Source organism: Staurois parvus, unplaced genomic scaffold (assembly GCF_062004578.1).
Source record: "Staurois parvus isolate SC_StPar_1 unplaced genomic scaffold, SC_StPar_1.0 ptg001270l, whole genome shotgun sequence".
NCBI lineage: Eukaryota > Metazoa > Chordata > Amphibia > Anura > Ranidae > Staurois > Staurois parvus.
Window position 1 is genome coordinate 517,139 of NW_028319066.1, and position 18,766 is coordinate 535,904.

An 18,766-nucleotide genomic window follows, 5' to 3' on the forward strand; every position below is an offset into this window, starting at 1 on the left:
GGAGGGTACGATGGTGTGAGCGGTATGTACAGGAGAGGAGTGGGGAGGGTACGATGGTGTGAGCGGTATGTACAGGAGAGGAGTGGGGAGAGTACGATGGTGTGAGCGGTATGTACAGGAGAGGAGTGAGGAGGGTACGATGGTGTGAGCGGTATGTACAGGAGGAGTGAGGAGGGTACGATGGTGAGCGGTAAGTACAGGAGAGGAGTGGGGAGGGTACGATGGTGTGAGCGGTATGTACAGGAGAGGAGTGGGGAGGGTACGATGGTGTGAGCGGTATGTACAGGAGAGGAGTGGGGAGGGTACGATGGTGTGAGCGGTATGTACAGGAGAGGAGTGGGGAGGGTACGATGGTGTGAGCGGTATGTACAGGAGAGGAGTGGGGAGGGTACGATGGTGTGAGCGGTATGTACAGGAGAGGAGTGGGGAGGGTACGATGGTGTGAGCGGTATGTACAGGAGGAGTGGGGAGGGTACGATGGTGTGAGCGGTATGTACAGGAGAGGAGTGGGGAGGGTATGATGGTGAGCGGTATGTACAGGAGGAGTGGGGAGGGTACGACGGTGAGCAGTATGTACAGGAGAGGTGTGTGGAAGGTAGGATGGTGTGAGCGGTATGCACAGGAGGAGTGCAGAGGGTACGACGGTGAGCGGTATGTACAGGAGAAGAGTGCGGAGGGTACGAAGGTGAAGAGTGCGGAGGGTACGATGGTGAGCGGTATGTACAGGAGAGGAGTGTATGATGGCAACCTCACCTTAGTAGCAGAGTTTGGATATTCCTCACCCAGTTTTAAAGTGGCTGGTGAGCGGTATGTACAGGAGAGGTGTGTGGAAGGTAGGATGGTGTGAGCGGTATGTACAGGAGAAGAGTGAGGAGGGTAAGACGGTGAGCAGTATGTACAGGAGAGTGCGGAGGGTACGACGGTGAGCAGTATGTACAGGAGAGTGCGGAGGGTACGACGGTGAGCGGTATGTACAGGAGTGCGGAGGGTACGACGGTGAGCGGTATGTACAGGAGAAGAGTGCGGAGGGTACAACGGTGAGCGGTATGTACAGGGGAAGAGTGCGGAGGGTACTATGGTGAGCGGTATGTACAGGGGAAGAGTGCGGAGGGTACTATGGTGAGCGGTATGTACAGGAGAAGAGTGCGGAGGGTACTATGGTGAGCGGTATGTACAGGAGAAGAGTGCGGAGGGTACGACGGTGAGCGGTATGTACAGGAGTGCGGAGGGTACGATGGTGAGCGGTATGTACAGGAGAAGAGTGCGGAGGGTACGACTGAGCGGTATGTACAGGAGTGCGGAGGGTACGACGGTGAGCGGTATGTACAGGAGAAGAGTGCGGAGGGTACGACGGTGAGCGGTATGTACAGGAGAGGTTTGTGGAAGGTAGGATGGTGTGAGCGGTATGTACAGGAGGAGTGTGGAGGGTATGATGGTGAGCGGTATGTACAGAAGAAGAGTGAGGAGGGTACGATGGTGAGCGGTATGTACAGGAGAGGAGTGCGGAGGGTACTATGGTGAGCAGTATGTACAGGAGAAGAGTGAGGAGGGTACGACGGTGAGCGGTATGTACAGGAGGAGTGCGGAGGGTACGAAGGTGAGCGGTATGTACAGGAGAGGCGTGCGGAGGGTACGACGGTGAGCGGTATGTACAGGAGAAGAGTGCGGAGGGTATGAAGGTGAGCGGTATGTACAGAAGAAGAGTGCGGAGGGTATGAAGGTGAGCGGTATGTACAGGGGAAGAGTGCGGAGGGTACGATGGTGAGCGGTATGTACAGGAGAGGAGTGTATGATGGTAACCTCACCTTAGTAGCAGAGTTTGGATATTCCTCACCCAGTTTTAAAGGGGCTGTAAAGGCTGACTTTTTTTTTACCTTCTTTTACCTTCTCAATTTATGACAAAATTAGATTTTTTTAACTTTTTTTTATTGGACATGTTTAATGGCAATAAGTAAAAAAAATAAAAACCGCAGAGGTGATCACATACCACCAAAAGAAAGCTCAATTAGTGGAGAAAAAAAAAAGGACAAATTTCATTTGGGTGCAGCATTGAGTGACCACGCAATTGTCAGTTAAAATAACGCAGCGTCGTAACGCAAAAAATGGCCTGGTCAGGAAGGGGGGGAAATCCTCAGGAGGGCAAGGGGTTAAAGTCCAGAATTAAATATTTGTAATCAACAGGAAATCAAATGCATTTTGGTGATTGTAAGGGTCCCCTTTTCTTTGGGGCTGTTTTATTCTGGATTTTTACAAATAGGTGGCACTGCTACCTTCTAACCTTCCTCTGTAAAACTTGTATATGACAACTGAGGCTAGAACGTACGATGCGAAATGGCAGTGATTGGATATTTCTTGGTAGGATCTTTCCTTTGACTGTGGCAACTTAGAGCATCCGAGACATGATAGCACCTGACATTTACTGCAACCTTTTTAGATCTTATAAATGTTGGTTGTGGAGTTAATTGTACATTTTTTTTTCTTTTTTTTCTTATCCTAGGCTACTTATGTTGCTCTCAAAGATTCTACCAAATGTATGCACCAACGCGGTTCCCGATCCAGCCAATTGCGAGTGGGCAAAAGAGTGCATCTCCAACAAGGTACAAGACTGCATGAGACTTTCCACACATTAGCAGGGTTTAAATTGAAAACTTGAAATTAAAGTCTGTAGCTACTTCACCTCCAGGGCATTTCTGGCACTTTTTGTTTACATGGTAAAATCACTATTTTTTGGTAGAAAATGTCTTAGAACCCCCAAATATTATATATAATATATATATATATATAATATATATATAATATATATTTCTTTTTTATTATTATTTATTTTATTTTTTTTTTTTAAAGCAGAGGCCCTAGAGAATAAATTGGTGGGTTTTGCATTTTTTTTTTCAATGTCACACGGTATTTGGGCAGCAGTTTTTCAAACGCAATTTTTTGGGAAAAAATACACTTTTTAAAAAATTTTAGTGCATAAAAACACAATACATAACCCATTTTTTGTAAAGTATAAAACATGATTTTACACCGAGTAAATCGATACTAAATATGTCACGCTTTAAAATTGCACACACCTGCACAATGGAGAAAACTACGAAAATTTACCAATCATAGGCGACATTTAAAAGCCTTTACAGATTACCACTTTAGATTTACAGAGGAGTGTAGTTCTAGAATTACTGCCCTTGTTCTGACGACCGCACCTCACGTGTTGCATGATCGCTGTGTGCATGCGGGACCGTAGCATGCGTTTGACTTTGCACACAAGCATGGGGGCATGGGGCACTTAAAACATTTTTTTTTTGTTATTTTTACACTTTTTTTTTTTTTTCATCACTTTTAGTGCTGTCACAAGGAACGTAAACATCATGTGACAGCAATAGACACGACAGGAACTCCTAATGAAGAGTTCTGGGGTCTACAAGACACCAAACCCCTCTTCTGCATTTAAAAGCATTCAAAACACCAAGATTGGTGTTTCTGAATGCTTTCATTTTTTTTTTTTAAAATAGCGCCATTAAGTTCCGAGAAAACCAGAAGTGATGTCTAGTCATCACTCCCACTTTACTCTCTGCTTTTTTTTTGGCTGTCTGGCCGCTTGGGTCACCCGGTGGCATGGGAGATCCCGAGAGAGCAGCGTAAGGATGTCCCCTCCAGCTGCTTGTACAAGCAATCGAGCGGCTGGTTAAAAAGAGGAGCTCCATCCAAAAGGAGAAGTTCCGCTTTAAGGACTGCTCCCCCGCTCCCCATTAAGGATTGGCACCTTTGGGGGGCGGGGGGGGGGAGCGGGTACCCGAATTTGACAGGTACCCGCTCCCACTTCCGGTCCTAGGCGACCGGAAACGGAAGGTGTCCTCCCTCCCTATAGTCTTTTGGGACACATGACAGGTCCCAGAAGACTGCAGGACCATTCATGAAGCGCAGCACTACTCACGCATGCGCAGTGGATACCCGGCTGTGAAGCCGCAAGCTTTCACAGCCGGGTGCCCACACTAAAGATGCCGGCCTCCTGGAATACAGGACAGCAGGTGAACCAGGCTGCAGGGGACACACCGCAGGACAGGTAAGTGGCTGTTTTTTAAAAGGCAGCAGCTACAGTTTTTGTAGCTGCTTTTTATTTTTTGACAGGGTGAGTGGAACTCCGCTTTAACTGCTCAGATTGTACAAGAAAGCTGACTGCTGGCTTTAAAAAATGGTACCTGGGTGATGCCTGCAGTTGCACCTTCCGTGCAGTTGCAGGCATCACTCCGGTATCACTTGAAGCCCAGCAACGTACGGGTACACTGCTAGTCCTCAAGTGGCTAAAGAAAATAACACTTGCCTAACCTGCAGCCCATACGATCGCTCTTTCTTCTCTGTGGTTGAGCATGCTTTCTGGGTGTGTCAGATGCCTGGTCCCCCACTTAGAGCTGTGATTCAATTCTCCAGCCCCTATATTACTACTGTGTCCTGTAAAAAAAAAAAATGTACAGGCTGGTGAATTAAATTGAGAGGCTCACAGTGTGCAGTGAAATCAGAGTAAGCAATTCCAGTACAGAAGAGCAACCGGTACAACTGTGTAACACCAAAGGTAAAGCTGGATTTCTATTCTAGTCTATTGGCAGCCAAAATAATTGGAACTGATATTTCTCCCTTTCTCTAGGATAAACTCATGAGCTTTCCCAGCCATAGCTCCAGCACCTCCGACTGTGAAGAAGCTGAGACACTGGAAATTGAGGTGCTAAGCTTTGAAGAGGAGATTCACTATTGCCCAACATACACCATTAACCCTCTACAGACTGTAAATCACCAGGAGAAAGTTCTGTGCCTTCAGCAGGATACGGAGATTCTACAACCCTGCTTGCATCAAGCAGAGCAGAACCTGTACAAGTCAATAGACTTTCAACCGGCAGGAGGGATGAAGGTGCAAACGTCAGACTACTTGGTCAATCACGTCATTACGATGGACTATTTGCCAAAAAACATACAGACTGTGTACGAGGATAAGAGTGAAGAGGACCTGTTCCATTCACAGTTCCTCTTGCCATCCTGGGTTATGGCTTCAGGAACAATTAAATTGGACACTGTAAGGATTGACTTTTCCTGACGAATTGTGAATTTACTGTCAAACTACTCCAATTGCTACTTCGGGATTACTTCATAAACATCTAAAAAAAAAAAAAAAAAAAAAAAATCCTTAAACTATGTAAACGCTAATAGTGAACTTTTTTTATTTGCTGTTTTTGGACCATTGACTATGCAATTGAAAGTGGGTTTTTTTTTTTTATGTCTAACACAGGGGTGCCTAACCCTCGGGGCCACAGACCGGTGCTAGTCTGTTGCCTGCTGGCGGCCAGGCAAGCCAGCACAAGCTGCACTGCCACCCTCCAACCAACAGAGGGCACCTACTCCCTTCCCTCTCTGTGGTCATGTCAGTGCTACACAGGAAGGAAAGCTGGGCCAGGGACCCCCAAACCCCACTCCCCCCCAGTCCATGGAGGGGTTGTCTTCCAAAAGGCAGGTCCCTGGTGATGGGGACCACTGATCTAATTGATAAGTGCAAAAAAAAAACCCTGTTGATCCTGACACAAATCCATTGAGCTCCTAAGGTCCTGTGCATTCTGCACTCATCTCAATGTTATCAGGAAGTGTGTTCGTACTACAGAGAGGGGCAGTGCTCTGTAGTTTTTATTCATGCCCCATCCTACCATGACCACGATACTCCTTAATAGATACAGTACAGCAAGCATTGTGACTGTAGGACCAGGGGCGGACTGACCATTTGGAAACTTGGGCAATGCCCAAGGGCCCGGGGTCAGTATGGGGCCCCATGAGATGCCCCTGGTACCTTTTTCATAGGCTTTTTTGAGTTTGGGCAAGGACACAGGGGCCCCATGATCCCCTATTGCCCAGGGGCCCCATGAGTTGTCAGTCCGACCCTGTGCAGGACAGGATATGGGATAATGGCAGGATCACCATGTGAAAGGGGGAAAAAAAAAAAGTTTGACAAGGAAACAAAATACAGCCAACCACCTCTGTGGACTGGTGAACTGCAGTATATTATTATTTTTTTTTCTTGGGTTTAGATACATGTTAATTTATGATACAAAAAAAATTTCCATTTCGAGCTCTAGCAACCTTTGAATGAAAGCTAGCAGAAAAAAAAAGAAATTTTGACTTAAATTGGTTGTAAAACCTCTCAGTGAAGTGACAGAGAGATGAAATCCTCCTACATAAGTTGTAGCTGTTTATCTGCAGCCATCTTTCCCCTACTTCCATTCAAATTGCAGAATTTACACAGGATCTCTCAGCTCTGAAAAACAGGGGGAGAGTGAGGAGAGCTCTGAGAGCTGATTGGAGGGAAAGGACAACAACAAATGCCCCCCCCCCCCCCCCCGTGGTGTATTTAGGTTTTGTGTTGCCCTAGGTAACACAAAAATTGGATGCACCCCCACAGAGAGAGCCTGACAATACCCCGCCTCCACACCTGAGGGAGCCTTCCACTAACACACATTCCCCCCCCCCCCCTTCCCTAGAGAGAGAGAGAAAAAGACAAAGCCAATTACCTTCACAGCTCCAGACATCCCCGGGAATGAGAGTTGGGCTCTACATACACCATCAAGCAGCCCGCAGCCTCTTTTGGATCCTACCTGGTCCCGATACTGTATGTGTCCCTTTTTCTGTCCTTTCTTCCAGGGGGCATCACAGTTTCCCCTTCAGAGGCTGGGGTAAAGAGGCAGCTCCTTAATGGCAGGAGTGGGGACCACAGTGGTCCAGATGGGACAGCAAGTTGGTCCAGATCCGGACCGCGGTCCACCATTTAGTTATGCCTGCTATAGAGGGATATGCTTTGTTCATATTTCATGTCTGAGGTTTACAACCACTTTTAACTGTAAATTCTATATCTTGGAGTACAGTACAGGACACGGACTCGATATTCATAGACCCCGGTTCCGTCAGGTGATTGGCAAACCTATTGCAGACATGCCCTCTGGCCACTCACCTCCGTCTGAGTACTCAGTTTTTTTTAGCAAGCAATGCAGAGCAACATAGTAACAGAGGGGAGGGTGTCCTGTCCTATACTTCAATATATGAAATGTACAGGCTAGTAAAAACTATTTTTATTTTAATCGTACAGCACAGACCCTGGGACAGTTCAAAGCAATGAAGAAAAGGGTGGGCAAACACAAGGCAAACAGCAATAACAAGGATCAACTGCCCCAACTCAGAGTGCTGCAGCAAGCACCTTGCAGTGCTGAAAAGGTGGCAGCCTTACAAAGCTGGGCAACGGAGGCTTGATATCGGAATTCCAGGAAACTCCTTCTGACATGGTAGCATGAGCACATATTAGTGCAGAAGGTGCTTTGTCCTTTAGGGTGTGAGCCCTTGAGATTAGTTGCACCTAGCAGTGGTGAATCTTGATGCAGGATGTGCCTTGTGAGGTCTTGATTGTAGGAAGAAAAAAAAAAAAGTCTTTCTTCTGGATAGAAGCTGTAGCTTTGAGGTAGACTATGCCCCGAGGGTCTTTGGCTGACACCATCTTAGAAAGAAAGGAATTGGTAGGCACAGGACTACTCTGTCCTTATAAAGAATGTGTAATGGCTTTTTGCAAGAGAACTGCTAACCCAGAGACATACCTGACAGATGTGGTAGCCACCAAGAAGTCTACCTTGCAGGAGAGATCATCTAAGATGGAGGTTCAAAGGGTGGTTTCTGCAGGGCAAAGAGGACCAAGTTGAGGTCCCAAGGAAGAACATGTTGCTGCAAGGTCGGTTTGGTTTGAGAAATGCTTTGAATAAAAGGTCTTTACAAGGAGAGTGAAGTCAGAGGTTTTCGGAAAAGAATGGACAAGGCCAAACCCTGTCCTTTACGAGTATTTAAGGCCAAATTCAAGCCCCGATTGTAAGTGTGCAAGGTACAGAGTAAGCGCTGAGAATGAAATGCCTGTGTTCACACCAGACAACGAATTTCCAGGTATGGTAATAGATCTTTTTGAAAGTAACATTCCTTGCTTTTAGCAACGTAGGAATGACAGACTGAGACACTCTCCTCAAGCCAGTATCTAAAAAGCAGGAAAGGAACAGAGAAGCCTTGAAACGACAGGTGTAGCCTGTTTGTAAGGGGGGGATGGGGGGGTTGTCTCCTAGATGTCAGAGTGTGTTTGTGTACCAGGCTCTTCTAGGCTAGTTTAGTACAGAATCACACTTTTTTCTCATGCTCTGTTTTGCGGAGCAGTTGAGGCAGATATTGCACTGGAGAACATGCATAAACTAACTTGAACAGAGTAAAGAGAACCATCAGAACATCCAATGACAGTGGTGCTAAAGGATCCTTTCTCATGGTCACATACAGAAGGAACTTGTTGAACCTGGAGGCCAGAATATCTATGTCCAGATTGCTTCATCTCTGACATATAAGGTTGCAGATGTCAGGGCTCATTCCTTTGGTCCAGGTGATGACTAAGGTAAACCACCTTCTAATGGACCACTCCTAGGATCTGAACAACAGCGATTACTAGACAATGCGTTTCTGTCCATGAGACAATCAAACTTGCTTCCTTTAAATCTGCATGACGCATGGCCCCCACTTAGTGAATGATATAGGCCACTGCTGTGGAATTGTCCATAGCACCTTGATTGGGAGTCCCTAAAGAAAAGGAGTCTAGTGTTGCAGAACCATTTTTACCACCTTGAGCTCCAAAATGTTGAAGGGGAGCTTGCCTTCCTCAGGTAACAATGTTCCCTGAACTGTGGCAGATTGGAACACTTCTCCTTAGCCTGAGGACCCATTCACACCTGAGCAAGTTGTAGCTCAAAGCTTCAGAACGCTTGAGGAGAAAAAAAATCAGTTATTCTCAGTGGAGATGGTTCACATCTGCACTCCAAGTCTCCTTAAGCCATACGCCTGAAGCTCAGATAAGTTCTGGAGCTTTTTTGTCGCTCAAATCAGGCAGATTTGAAAGTTTTTAATTGCATAGAAACGCCCGATGCCGGTGTTTTTCTACTCACTGTGTGTGCTTCACTGTAAGCACACTGCTTTGCAAGGCTGTGCTGTGCACAGCCATACAAAGCAGTGTACACGAGCTTGCAGGGAGAACTGTTGTTTACTAACAGTTCTCTCCCCCAACAGAGATCACTCGGCGATCACTGGGCGTCGGCAAGTAATCACAGGCCAGGACCTGACAGCCGCGGCCACTAATGGCAGTGTGGGTAGGGCTTGCACGCCCTACCCGGAAATGCAAAATCACACATATATATATATATATATATATACACACAGTTGCAAGGAAAAGTATGTGAACCCCTTGGGATTACGTGGAGTTTTGCATGAATTGGGCATAAAATGTGCTCTGAACGTCATCAAAGTCACAACAATAGAAGAACACAGTCTGCTGAACATAATACTACACAAACATTAGATGTTGCCATGGTTTAATTGCACATAACATGTAAACATTCACAGTGCAGGGAGAAAAAAGTATGTGAACCTTTGGACTTAACTGGTTGACCCTCCTTTGGCAGCAATAACCTCAACCAAACGTTTCCTGTAGTTGCAGATCAGACCTGCACAACGATCTGGAGTCATTTTGGACCACTCCTCTTCACAAAACTGTTTCAGTGTAGCAATATTCTTGGGATGTCTGGTATGAATCGCTCTTTTAAGGTCATGCCACAGCATTTCAATCGGGTTGAGGTCAGGACTCTGACTAGGCCACTCCAGAAGGCGTATTCTGTTTTGTTGAATAACTTGTATGCTTTGGGTCATTGTCCTGTTGCATCACCCATCCTCTGCGGAGCTTCAGTTGGCGGACAGATGGTCGTACGTTTTCCTGCAAAATGTCTTGATAAACTCTGGAATTCATTTTCCCATCAATGACAACAATCCGTCCTGGCCCTGAGGCAGCAAAGCAGCCCCAAACCATGATGCTCCCTCCGCCATGTTTTACAGTGGGGATGAGGTGTTGATGTTGGTGTGCTGTGCCTTTATTTCTCCACACATAGTGTTGTGTGTTCTTCCCAAACAACTCAATCTTGGTTTCATCTGTCCACAGTATATTTTGCCAGTAGTGCTGTGGAACATCCAGGTGCTCTTTTGCAAACTTCAAACGTGCTGCAATATTCTTTTTGGACAGCAATGGCTTCCTCCGTGGTGTCCTCCCATCTACTCCATTCTTGTTTAATGTTTTCCTTATTGTAGATGTGTCAACAAAAATGTTAGCATGTGCCAGAGATTTCTGTAGGTCTTTAGCTGACACTCTGGGATTCTCCTTTACCTCATTCAGCATTCTGCGCTGTGCTCTTGCAGTCATTTTTACAGGACGACCACGCCTAGGGAGAGTAGCAACAGTGCTAAACTTTCTCCATTTGTGGACAGTCTGTCTTACCGTGGACACATGAACATCAAGGCTTTTGGAGATACTTTTGTAACCCTTTCCAGCTTCATGCAAGTCAACAATTCTTGATCGTAGGTCTTCTGAGAGCTCTTTTCTGCGAGGCAGGGTTCACATCAGACAGTGCTTCTTGAAACCAGTAAACCCAAAACAGGTGTGTGTTTTTTAAGGGCAGGACAGCTGTCAACAACACATCCAATATCATCACACTGATTGGAGTCAAGGTTGGCTCACTCCTGGCTCCAATTAGCTCTGGGAGAAGTCATTAAGCTAGGGCCTCACATACTTTTTCCCTCCCTGCACTGTGAATGTTTACATGTTATGCGCAATTAAACCATGGCAACATCTAATGCTATGTTGTGACTTAGATGACGTTCAGAGCACATTTTATGCCCAATTCATGCAAAACTCCACGTAATCCCAAGGGGTTCACATAAGTTTTCTTGCAACTGTATGCGATTTTGTGCACCGGTGCCACCCTGTAGCAGTAGATCTGCTATAGGGCAGACAGGAAGTGGTTAAAACCCTAATAAATAAAAAAAGACAAAATACTAACCCCTAACATCTAACACTTTACCCTAAAAAAAAATAAATGAATGAATAAAAAGATTATGTAAAAGCTAATAAAAAGCTGAAAAACCTAGCAACAAATGATGCAACAGATGACATTTTTCTCTATTAGCTAACAGAAAAAACACCAAAGCTCTAATACACCAGTAAAACGCTGTATGAAAACGCACATACAGTGATATGCTAACGTGTGAATCCAGCCTAAGAGACTTTCCAGTGGTATGGTATAAACAACTTGCCCATTGCCAAGGCTGGGTTGGAACTCCACCACACTAGGGTGTTCCTTGCTTGGTTGAATAGCAGCATAGGCACATCAAGACAGGGAGCATGTTTGTTCATTGCCAACATGATGTGCTGAAGGGGCTTTGAATTGAATTGTGTGAATGAAACAGCCTCAAAGGTGGCCACCGTGAGGCCCAGAACCATTCTTGAGAACCTCACAAAGGTTTTTTTCTTTGATCTCAAGGCCTGGGCTTGACATGAGACAGACCATTTTGTTTCCTGGAAGAAAGGCTTTTGCTTGGGCTGTGTCTACATAAGACCCAGGCACTGCACGTGAAGGAAAGATTGTGGACCATATTTTTGGAAATGTATTTCCCAGCTAAAATCCTGAATACAGGATTCTGTTGGTTGATCATTGCCCTAGGCCAAACTGCTGCAGTTTGACAAACAGAAATTGCAGCAATAGCTGGTTACAGAGTTGAGCCTACAAAAGCAACTTTTTTGTCAGCAGAATATTTGAACCAAGGAACATCTTTTGTAGGACAGAAACAGCAGGGTTTACTACTTGAACAGACCATTTTTTGTGAACTCTTTTTCTACTAGATAAGAGTTCTTGGAGGGGTGCACATTTGTTTTCTGGATTCAGCCAATATCTAAAGATTGCCCATTCTATTTGTTCATGAACAGGGACGGTCTTTTAAGACTTGGCAGGTATCTTAGTACAAAAAGGGGCATGGTGAGACAGAGGAGAATCAAGTGCGGCACGCAGCAGAAGTAAGCTTATCAACATTGGCAAGCATGTTGCGTGAAGTTGAAGGTGAGAACGTTCCACAGCCCCCACTAGCACTGCTTCCAGGTCCTCTTTATTCCCCTATTTTTTTTACCCCTTTTCAGAGCAGGCATATTTGGATCCAACTGATGTTGGGAGGGTGGGAGTGGAGAAGGAGCCTGCCGCTTTTGAGCTCTGGGCAATCATGGCTGTATAAAAGCCTTTAGTTGTGATATAGCTGCAGAAACATCTGCCTTAGCCATGTAGATTGTGTTGCTTGGCTGAGATAATGCTAGAATTGGACATAGGGACTGGTGTTTAAAAATAGGGTCCTGCTCCAGTGCAAGGCAAGCATTGTCACTTAGCAATTTGAGTGTTTTTTAGGCCTTCACCAGAGGAAATGTTTGAGTTTTTGCCATGGCTCACTTGTGCCTGGTTTCCACCACTGCTACCAGTGAGAGTATTTTCCTGTGGGGTACACGTAGAGTAAGATGCGTAAAGAGTAAGCATGTCCAAGAATATGCAGCAACCCGGTGATAATGGTCCTGTGCTGAAGTCTGCATGGCCTGAGGAAGAGCCCGAGTACCTAATAAATGGCTCAAGGTGGAAGTGGCGGTAAAGTGTGTGACCTGTGGTAGGATGTAACTCCTGGTCATCAGCCTAAGCTCTGAGTGGTTGAACTTTAGCCCGAAATTTTAAAACTTTCCCCTGTATACTGTATGTGAATAAGTCCCAAACACAATCCTGGTTTCCTTATAGTTTTAACATATAAACACTAGTCCAGATACATATAACAAGTGTAAAGCAAGTAATAGAGAGATGTTATTTCATACTTGCTGTTGGATTAGAGTAACAGTCAAAGGATACAAGCTGAGCCTGTCTTGCCTGTTCACACTGCTGATCCACATATAGGGTGCAGGCTTCACCCATCACAGTGAATATACTCCCAAAGGGGTCTCAAAAGTCTGGGTTCCATAGGGATAGACTATAGCCCTGGATCTGTATAGCACTCTGTGGCCAACTACATTTATTGCACCATGTGCCAAGATGATCGCTCACACAGGACCCAGTGCCCAAACCACGTGACGGTACCAGCCTAGAACACAGGAACTATAAATATTAAAACCTGTGTTCTGTATGACGATTTTTTTTATTCAGTGAAGGATATTTCATATTTATAAATTGTGGGATATCCTGAAGCAGTCGACAGAGGCAGGCACATCCCAACAATGAACAGACTAGCACAGCCCAACAGAAGAGCTAAGCGTTCAGAGAGGCACATGAAAAACCTTGATCCTGAACCCCATAACATCCAAGGGAGAGAACCAATGCATGTCTGAAGGGCAGACAGAAACCTCACCAAAGTGGGAACTGGCCAAGAAGAACCGTGAGGAAGACCAGGATCTCCAAGAAAAAGAACAGTGGTCCCTAAACCCCCCTTAGAAATTCAAGGTTCAGTCACATGGAGTAAGCATGACAAATAGGTTAAGGTACACAGGAGCTTCCAATAAATGGATTGGGCAGGAGATAAAAGGTAGATTCCCTCACCAGAATTTCAAACAATACTGTTCTGATAATTGGAATTGAGCATAGTCCTCAGTTTGGTCTGAAAAAGTGAGAGCTGCTCCAAGGCAAGCCTTAAAAGAAAAAAAAAAAAAAAAAAAAAAGGGATAAACTTGCCTCCAGAAGATGACTAGACTTGCCTTCAAGTGACTAGACTCGACAGGAGACCTCAATGGACCAGAGGTAGGTCTGCTAGTATTTGCAAGGACATAGAAAGGTAGGGGGTGAAAACTGAGGCACACCTTCATGCTGAATGCTTATCTGAGGGATTTAGCAGGTTTTCTTTTGTTTATTTTTTACCCCTAACCTTGTGGGTGACCAGCAAACCAGGTTTAGAGGTTCTAGTTGTGCAAATTCCAAGATTAAGTACACCAGAGGGTGCAGACATTTTTTTCTGTCAACCAGTAGGTTGAAGAACAAAAAACAACTTGATTCCCCCATTCCACACATTTGATGTGGATTGTGAAGTTCTCCCTGCTGAGCTATTGTATTGACAATCGGGACTTCCCCACCATCAGAACACACTGATCGAGTGGCAAACATCTGACATAGTACATAGTGATACAGAAGTCAATAGGTGAATGAACTTCTGTCCAACTACCCTGTCTAGACATGGATCAAATTCATTCAGTCCCTGCTGAACTGCCTAAATTTCAATTCATTATAGCTGGCTTTAGCAGACTTACGCTTAGATTTCTTACACTGAAGCAGGTGGACTGTCTGTGATCTGGCAATATCCATAACACCAAGTGTAGGCTCAGAGAGGTGTCATCCCTTGAAGATCAATCAAGTCAGGTGCCTGTTGGAGTGTTTACATCCCAGCACTTTAACCAGAGAGCTCTGTACTTTCATACAAAGACAATTCTGAATGCTTCCAGCAGGCCATCACAGCTGAAGGACAGAGCTCCAGCAGTTTGTTCTACACACCATTAGGAAAGGAGCTGCTGTCAGAGTCAAGAGAGCTTAACAGTGAGGTTTTTAGACCTTTCTTGAAGCCTGCAAATTAGGGGAACAGACAGATTAGGGCAAAGGGCCTATCAGTGAGAACTGGGTTTTAAAAAGGGAGTCTAGCTGTTGGTCAGTAGACTCCTTGGCTGTAAGAACACCCTCTACTGGTTTAGTGGTTTGCCTGTCAAGGTGGATCACTGGCAGAATCACAGTAGGTATAGACCACGGTTTGGAGAAACCCTTCCCAACAGGAACAGATCAAGTAAGAATTTGTGGGGTGTCCTCAAAGAGCAGGTGTAATGGGAAGGTCTTTGCATGCAGTAGGTACAGAGTCTTCAGAGACCGGGGACAGTGGAGGCCACAGCTCTACAGGACTCCCCCCAGACAGGAAACCTTTTGCACGACCCTCTTCTTATCACAAGACAACACATCAAGTTGCACTGCTGAAGGAAAACAGGAGGGCTGTCGCAGTTAAATCACAAATATTTCAGGTGATTAGAAATAACCACACCATAGCTGACTGGAGAGGTGTCCAAGAATCAGGAGCTAACGTGAGTCTATCAGCAAGTTTTGCTTGAAGAAGAATCTTCATGAACACATTGTAAAGAAGAGGTAGGAGCAACATCACACCTCCTAAAGAACAAAGAAAAAAAACCTATGCAAGCTAAACTGGGCATGTTGGAAAAGGGCAGGATTTTGGCTTTTAAGGGCTAGTCTTCATATGATCATATCTCCCCCCCCCTTATGTATTATACACGGTGATCATATCCCCCTTATGTATTGTACATGGAGAGCATATCTCCCCCACCCCCTTATGTATTATACATGGAGATCATATCCCCCCTTATGTATTGTACATGGAGATCATATCCCCCCTTATGTATTGTACATGGAGATCATATCCCCCTTATGTATTGTACATGGAGAGCATATCTCCCCCACCCCCTTATGTATTATACATGGAGATCATATCCCCCCTTATGTATTGTACATGGAGATCATATCCCCCTTATGTATTGTACATGGAGATCATATCCCCCCTTATGTATTGTACATGGAGATCATATCCCCCCTTATGTATTGTACATGGAGATCATATCCCCCCTTATGTATTATACAAGGATATGATCACAATGTATAATACATAAGGGGGGGATATGATCTCCATGTATAATACATAAGGGGGGGATATGATCACCATGTATAATACAGAAGGGGGATATGATCTCCATGTATAATACATAAGGGGGGATATGATCTCCATGTATAATACATAAGGGGGGATATGATCACCATGTATAATACATAAGGGGGGATATGATCTCCATGTATAATACATAAGGGGGGATATTTTCTCCATGTATAATTCATAAGGGGGGATATGATCACCATGTATAATACATAAGGGGGGATATGATCTCCATGTATAATACATAAGGGGGGATATGATCTCCATGTATAATACATAAGGGGGGATATGATCTCCATGTATAATACAGAAGGGGGGGGATATGATCTCCATGTATAATACATAAGGGGGGATATGATCACCATGTACAATACATAAGGGGGGATATGATCTCCATGTATAATACATAAGGGGGATATGATCTCCATGTATAATACATAAGGGGGGATATGATCACCATGTATAATACATAAGGGGGGATATGATCTCCATGTATAATACAGAAGGGGGATATGATCTCCATGTATAATACAGAAGGGGGGGGGATATGATCTCCATGTATAATACAGAAGGGGGGGGATATGATCTCCATATATAATACATAAGGGGGGATATGATCACCATGTATAATACATAAGGGGGGATATGATCTCCATGTATAATACATAAGGGGGGATATGATCACCATGTATAATACATAAGGGGGGATATGATCTCCATGTATAATACATAAGGGGGGATATGATCTCCATGTATAATACATAAGGGGGGATATGATCTCCATGTACAGTGAGGAACAGACGTATTTGAACACCCTGCGATTTTGCAAGTTCTCCCACTTAGAAATCATGGAGGGGTCTGAACTGTCTTGCACTGCTGAACATAAATATTTGAACACCAAAGAAACAGCAAGAATTCTGGCTCTCAAAGACCTGTTACTGTGCCTTTAAAAAGTCCACCTCTACTCCACTCATTAACCACTTGCCTACCGGGCACTTATACCCCCTTCCTTACCAGGCCAATTTTCAGCTTTCAGCGCTGCCGCACTTTGATTGACAATTGCGCGGTCATGCAACATTGTACCCATATGAAATTTTGATCATTTTTTTCTCACAAATAGAGCTTTCTTTTGGTGGTATTTAATCGCCACTGGGCGCTTTACTTTTTGCGCTATAAATTAAAAAAAGTGCAAAAAATTTGAAAAAAAAAAAAGTTTATTTGTTTCTTTTATAAAATTTTTCAAACAGGTATTTTTTCTCCTTCACTGATTTGCGTTGATGAGGCCGCACTGATGGGCACTGATAGGCAGCACTAAAGGGCACTGATAGGCAGTACTAATGAGGTGGCACGGATAGGCGGCACTGATAGACAGCACTAATTAGGGGTCATGGATAGGCGGCACTGATATGCAGCACTGATAGGCGGCACTGATAGGTGACACTGATGATGGGTACTGATAGACGGCACTGACTGGCATCACTTCTGGGCACTGACTGGCGGCACTGACTGGCACAACCCCTGGGCACTGACTGGTGGCACTGACTGGCAGCACTGGTGGGTGGCACTGGTGGGTGGCACTGGTGGACAGCACTGGTGGGTGGGCACAGGTGGGTGGCACTGGTGGGCACAGGTGGGTGGCGCTGGTGGGCACAGGTGGGTGGGCACAGGTGGGTGGCACTGCTGGGCACATGTAGGTGGCACTGCTGGGCACAGGTAGGTGGCACTGCAGAGTGGCACAGGTGGGGGCACTGCTGGGCACAGGTGGGGGCACTGCTGGGCACAGGTGGGGGCACCGCTGGGAATGGGTGGGCGGGGCTAGTGGGCGCACAGCTGATCGGAACTTGCGGGGGTCACTGCTGGGCACCGATCATCAGGGCACTGATCATCAGTGCCCTGATGATCGGTGCCGATCCCCGCTCTGACAACTGCCGGTTCTCGGCAGTACTTTCCTCACGATCTGACAGCGTGAGGAAAGTGCAGCCGAGAACCGGCACTTGCATTTTCCTGTGATCAGCGTGTCATTGGACACCGCTGATCACGTGGTAAAAGGCCGGTGGGATCGGCCTTTCACCACATCTCGTGATCAGCTGTGTCCGTAGGGCACAGCGATCACGGAGATCGCCGGGTGCGCGCCCCCTGGGTCGCGCAGGAGAGCGCGTTCTGGGAGGACGTCATATGACGTCCACTCAGAACTGGCCGGCCGCGGTGAAGCCGTCATTCGGCTATGCGCGGTCGGCAAGTGGTTAATCTAACTTAGTAGCACCTGTCTGAGCTCTTTAAAGACACCTGTCCACCCCACAGTCAGTCAGACGCCAACTACTACCATGGGCAAGACCAAAGAGCTGTCATAAGACACCAGAGACAAAATTGTGGACCTCCACAAGGCTGGAAAGGGCTACGGGGCAATTGCCAAGCAGCTTGGTGAAAATAGATCAACTGTTGGAGCAATTGTTAGAAAATGGTAGAGGCTAAAGACGACTGTCGGTCTCCCTTGGACTGGGGCTCCATGCAAGATCTCACCTTGTGGGTTATCACCGATGATAAGAAAGGTGAGGAATCAGCCCAGAACTACAAGGGAGGAGCTGGTCAATGACATGAAGAGAGCTGGGACCACAGTTTCAAAGGTCACTGTCGGTAGAACACTACGCCGTCATGGTTTCAAATCATGCATTGCACGGAAGGTTCCCCTGCTCAAGTCATCACATGTCCAGGCCCATCTGAAGTTTGCCAATGACCATCTGGATGATCCAGAGGAGACATGGGAGAAAGTCATGTGGTCAGATGAGACCAAAGTAGAACTTTTTGGTCTAAACTTCACTCATGTCTGGAGGAAAAAGGATGAGTTGCATCCCAAGAACACCATCCCTACTGTGAAGCATGGGGGTGGTAACATCATGCTTTGGGGGTGCTTTTCTGCGAAGGGGACAGGACGACTGCACTGTATTAAGGAGAGGATGAATGGGGCCATTTATTGTGAGATTTTGAGCAACAACCTCCTTCCCTCAGTCAGAGCATTGAAGATGGGTCGTGGCTGGGTTTTCCAACATGACAACGACCCGAAGCACACAGCCAGGATAACCGAGTGGCTCCGTAAGAAGCATATCAAGGTTCTGGAGTGGCCTAGCCAGTCTCCAGACCT

General features: G+C 45.8%; 1 protein-coding gene across 1 annotated transcript in view; it reads left to right on the forward strand.

Moving 5' to 3' along the window:
* Nucleotides 1–5,182, forward strand: part of LOC149437677 (interleukin-12 receptor subunit beta-2-like) — an 80,358-nt gene extending 75,176 nt beyond the window's left edge. Inside the window, exons 15-16 of the mRNA XM_089660738.1 lie at nucleotides 2,498–2,597; nucleotides 4,640–5,182. Coding sequence (XP_089516864.1) covers nucleotides 2,498–2,597; nucleotides 4,640–5,083 — 544 coding nt within the window. The 3' untranslated portion in view covers nucleotides 5,084–5,182. The remainder of the gene's footprint in view (nucleotides 1–2,497; nucleotides 2,598–4,639) is intronic.
* The last annotated feature ends 13,584 nt before the right edge of the window (nucleotides 5,183–18,766 follow it).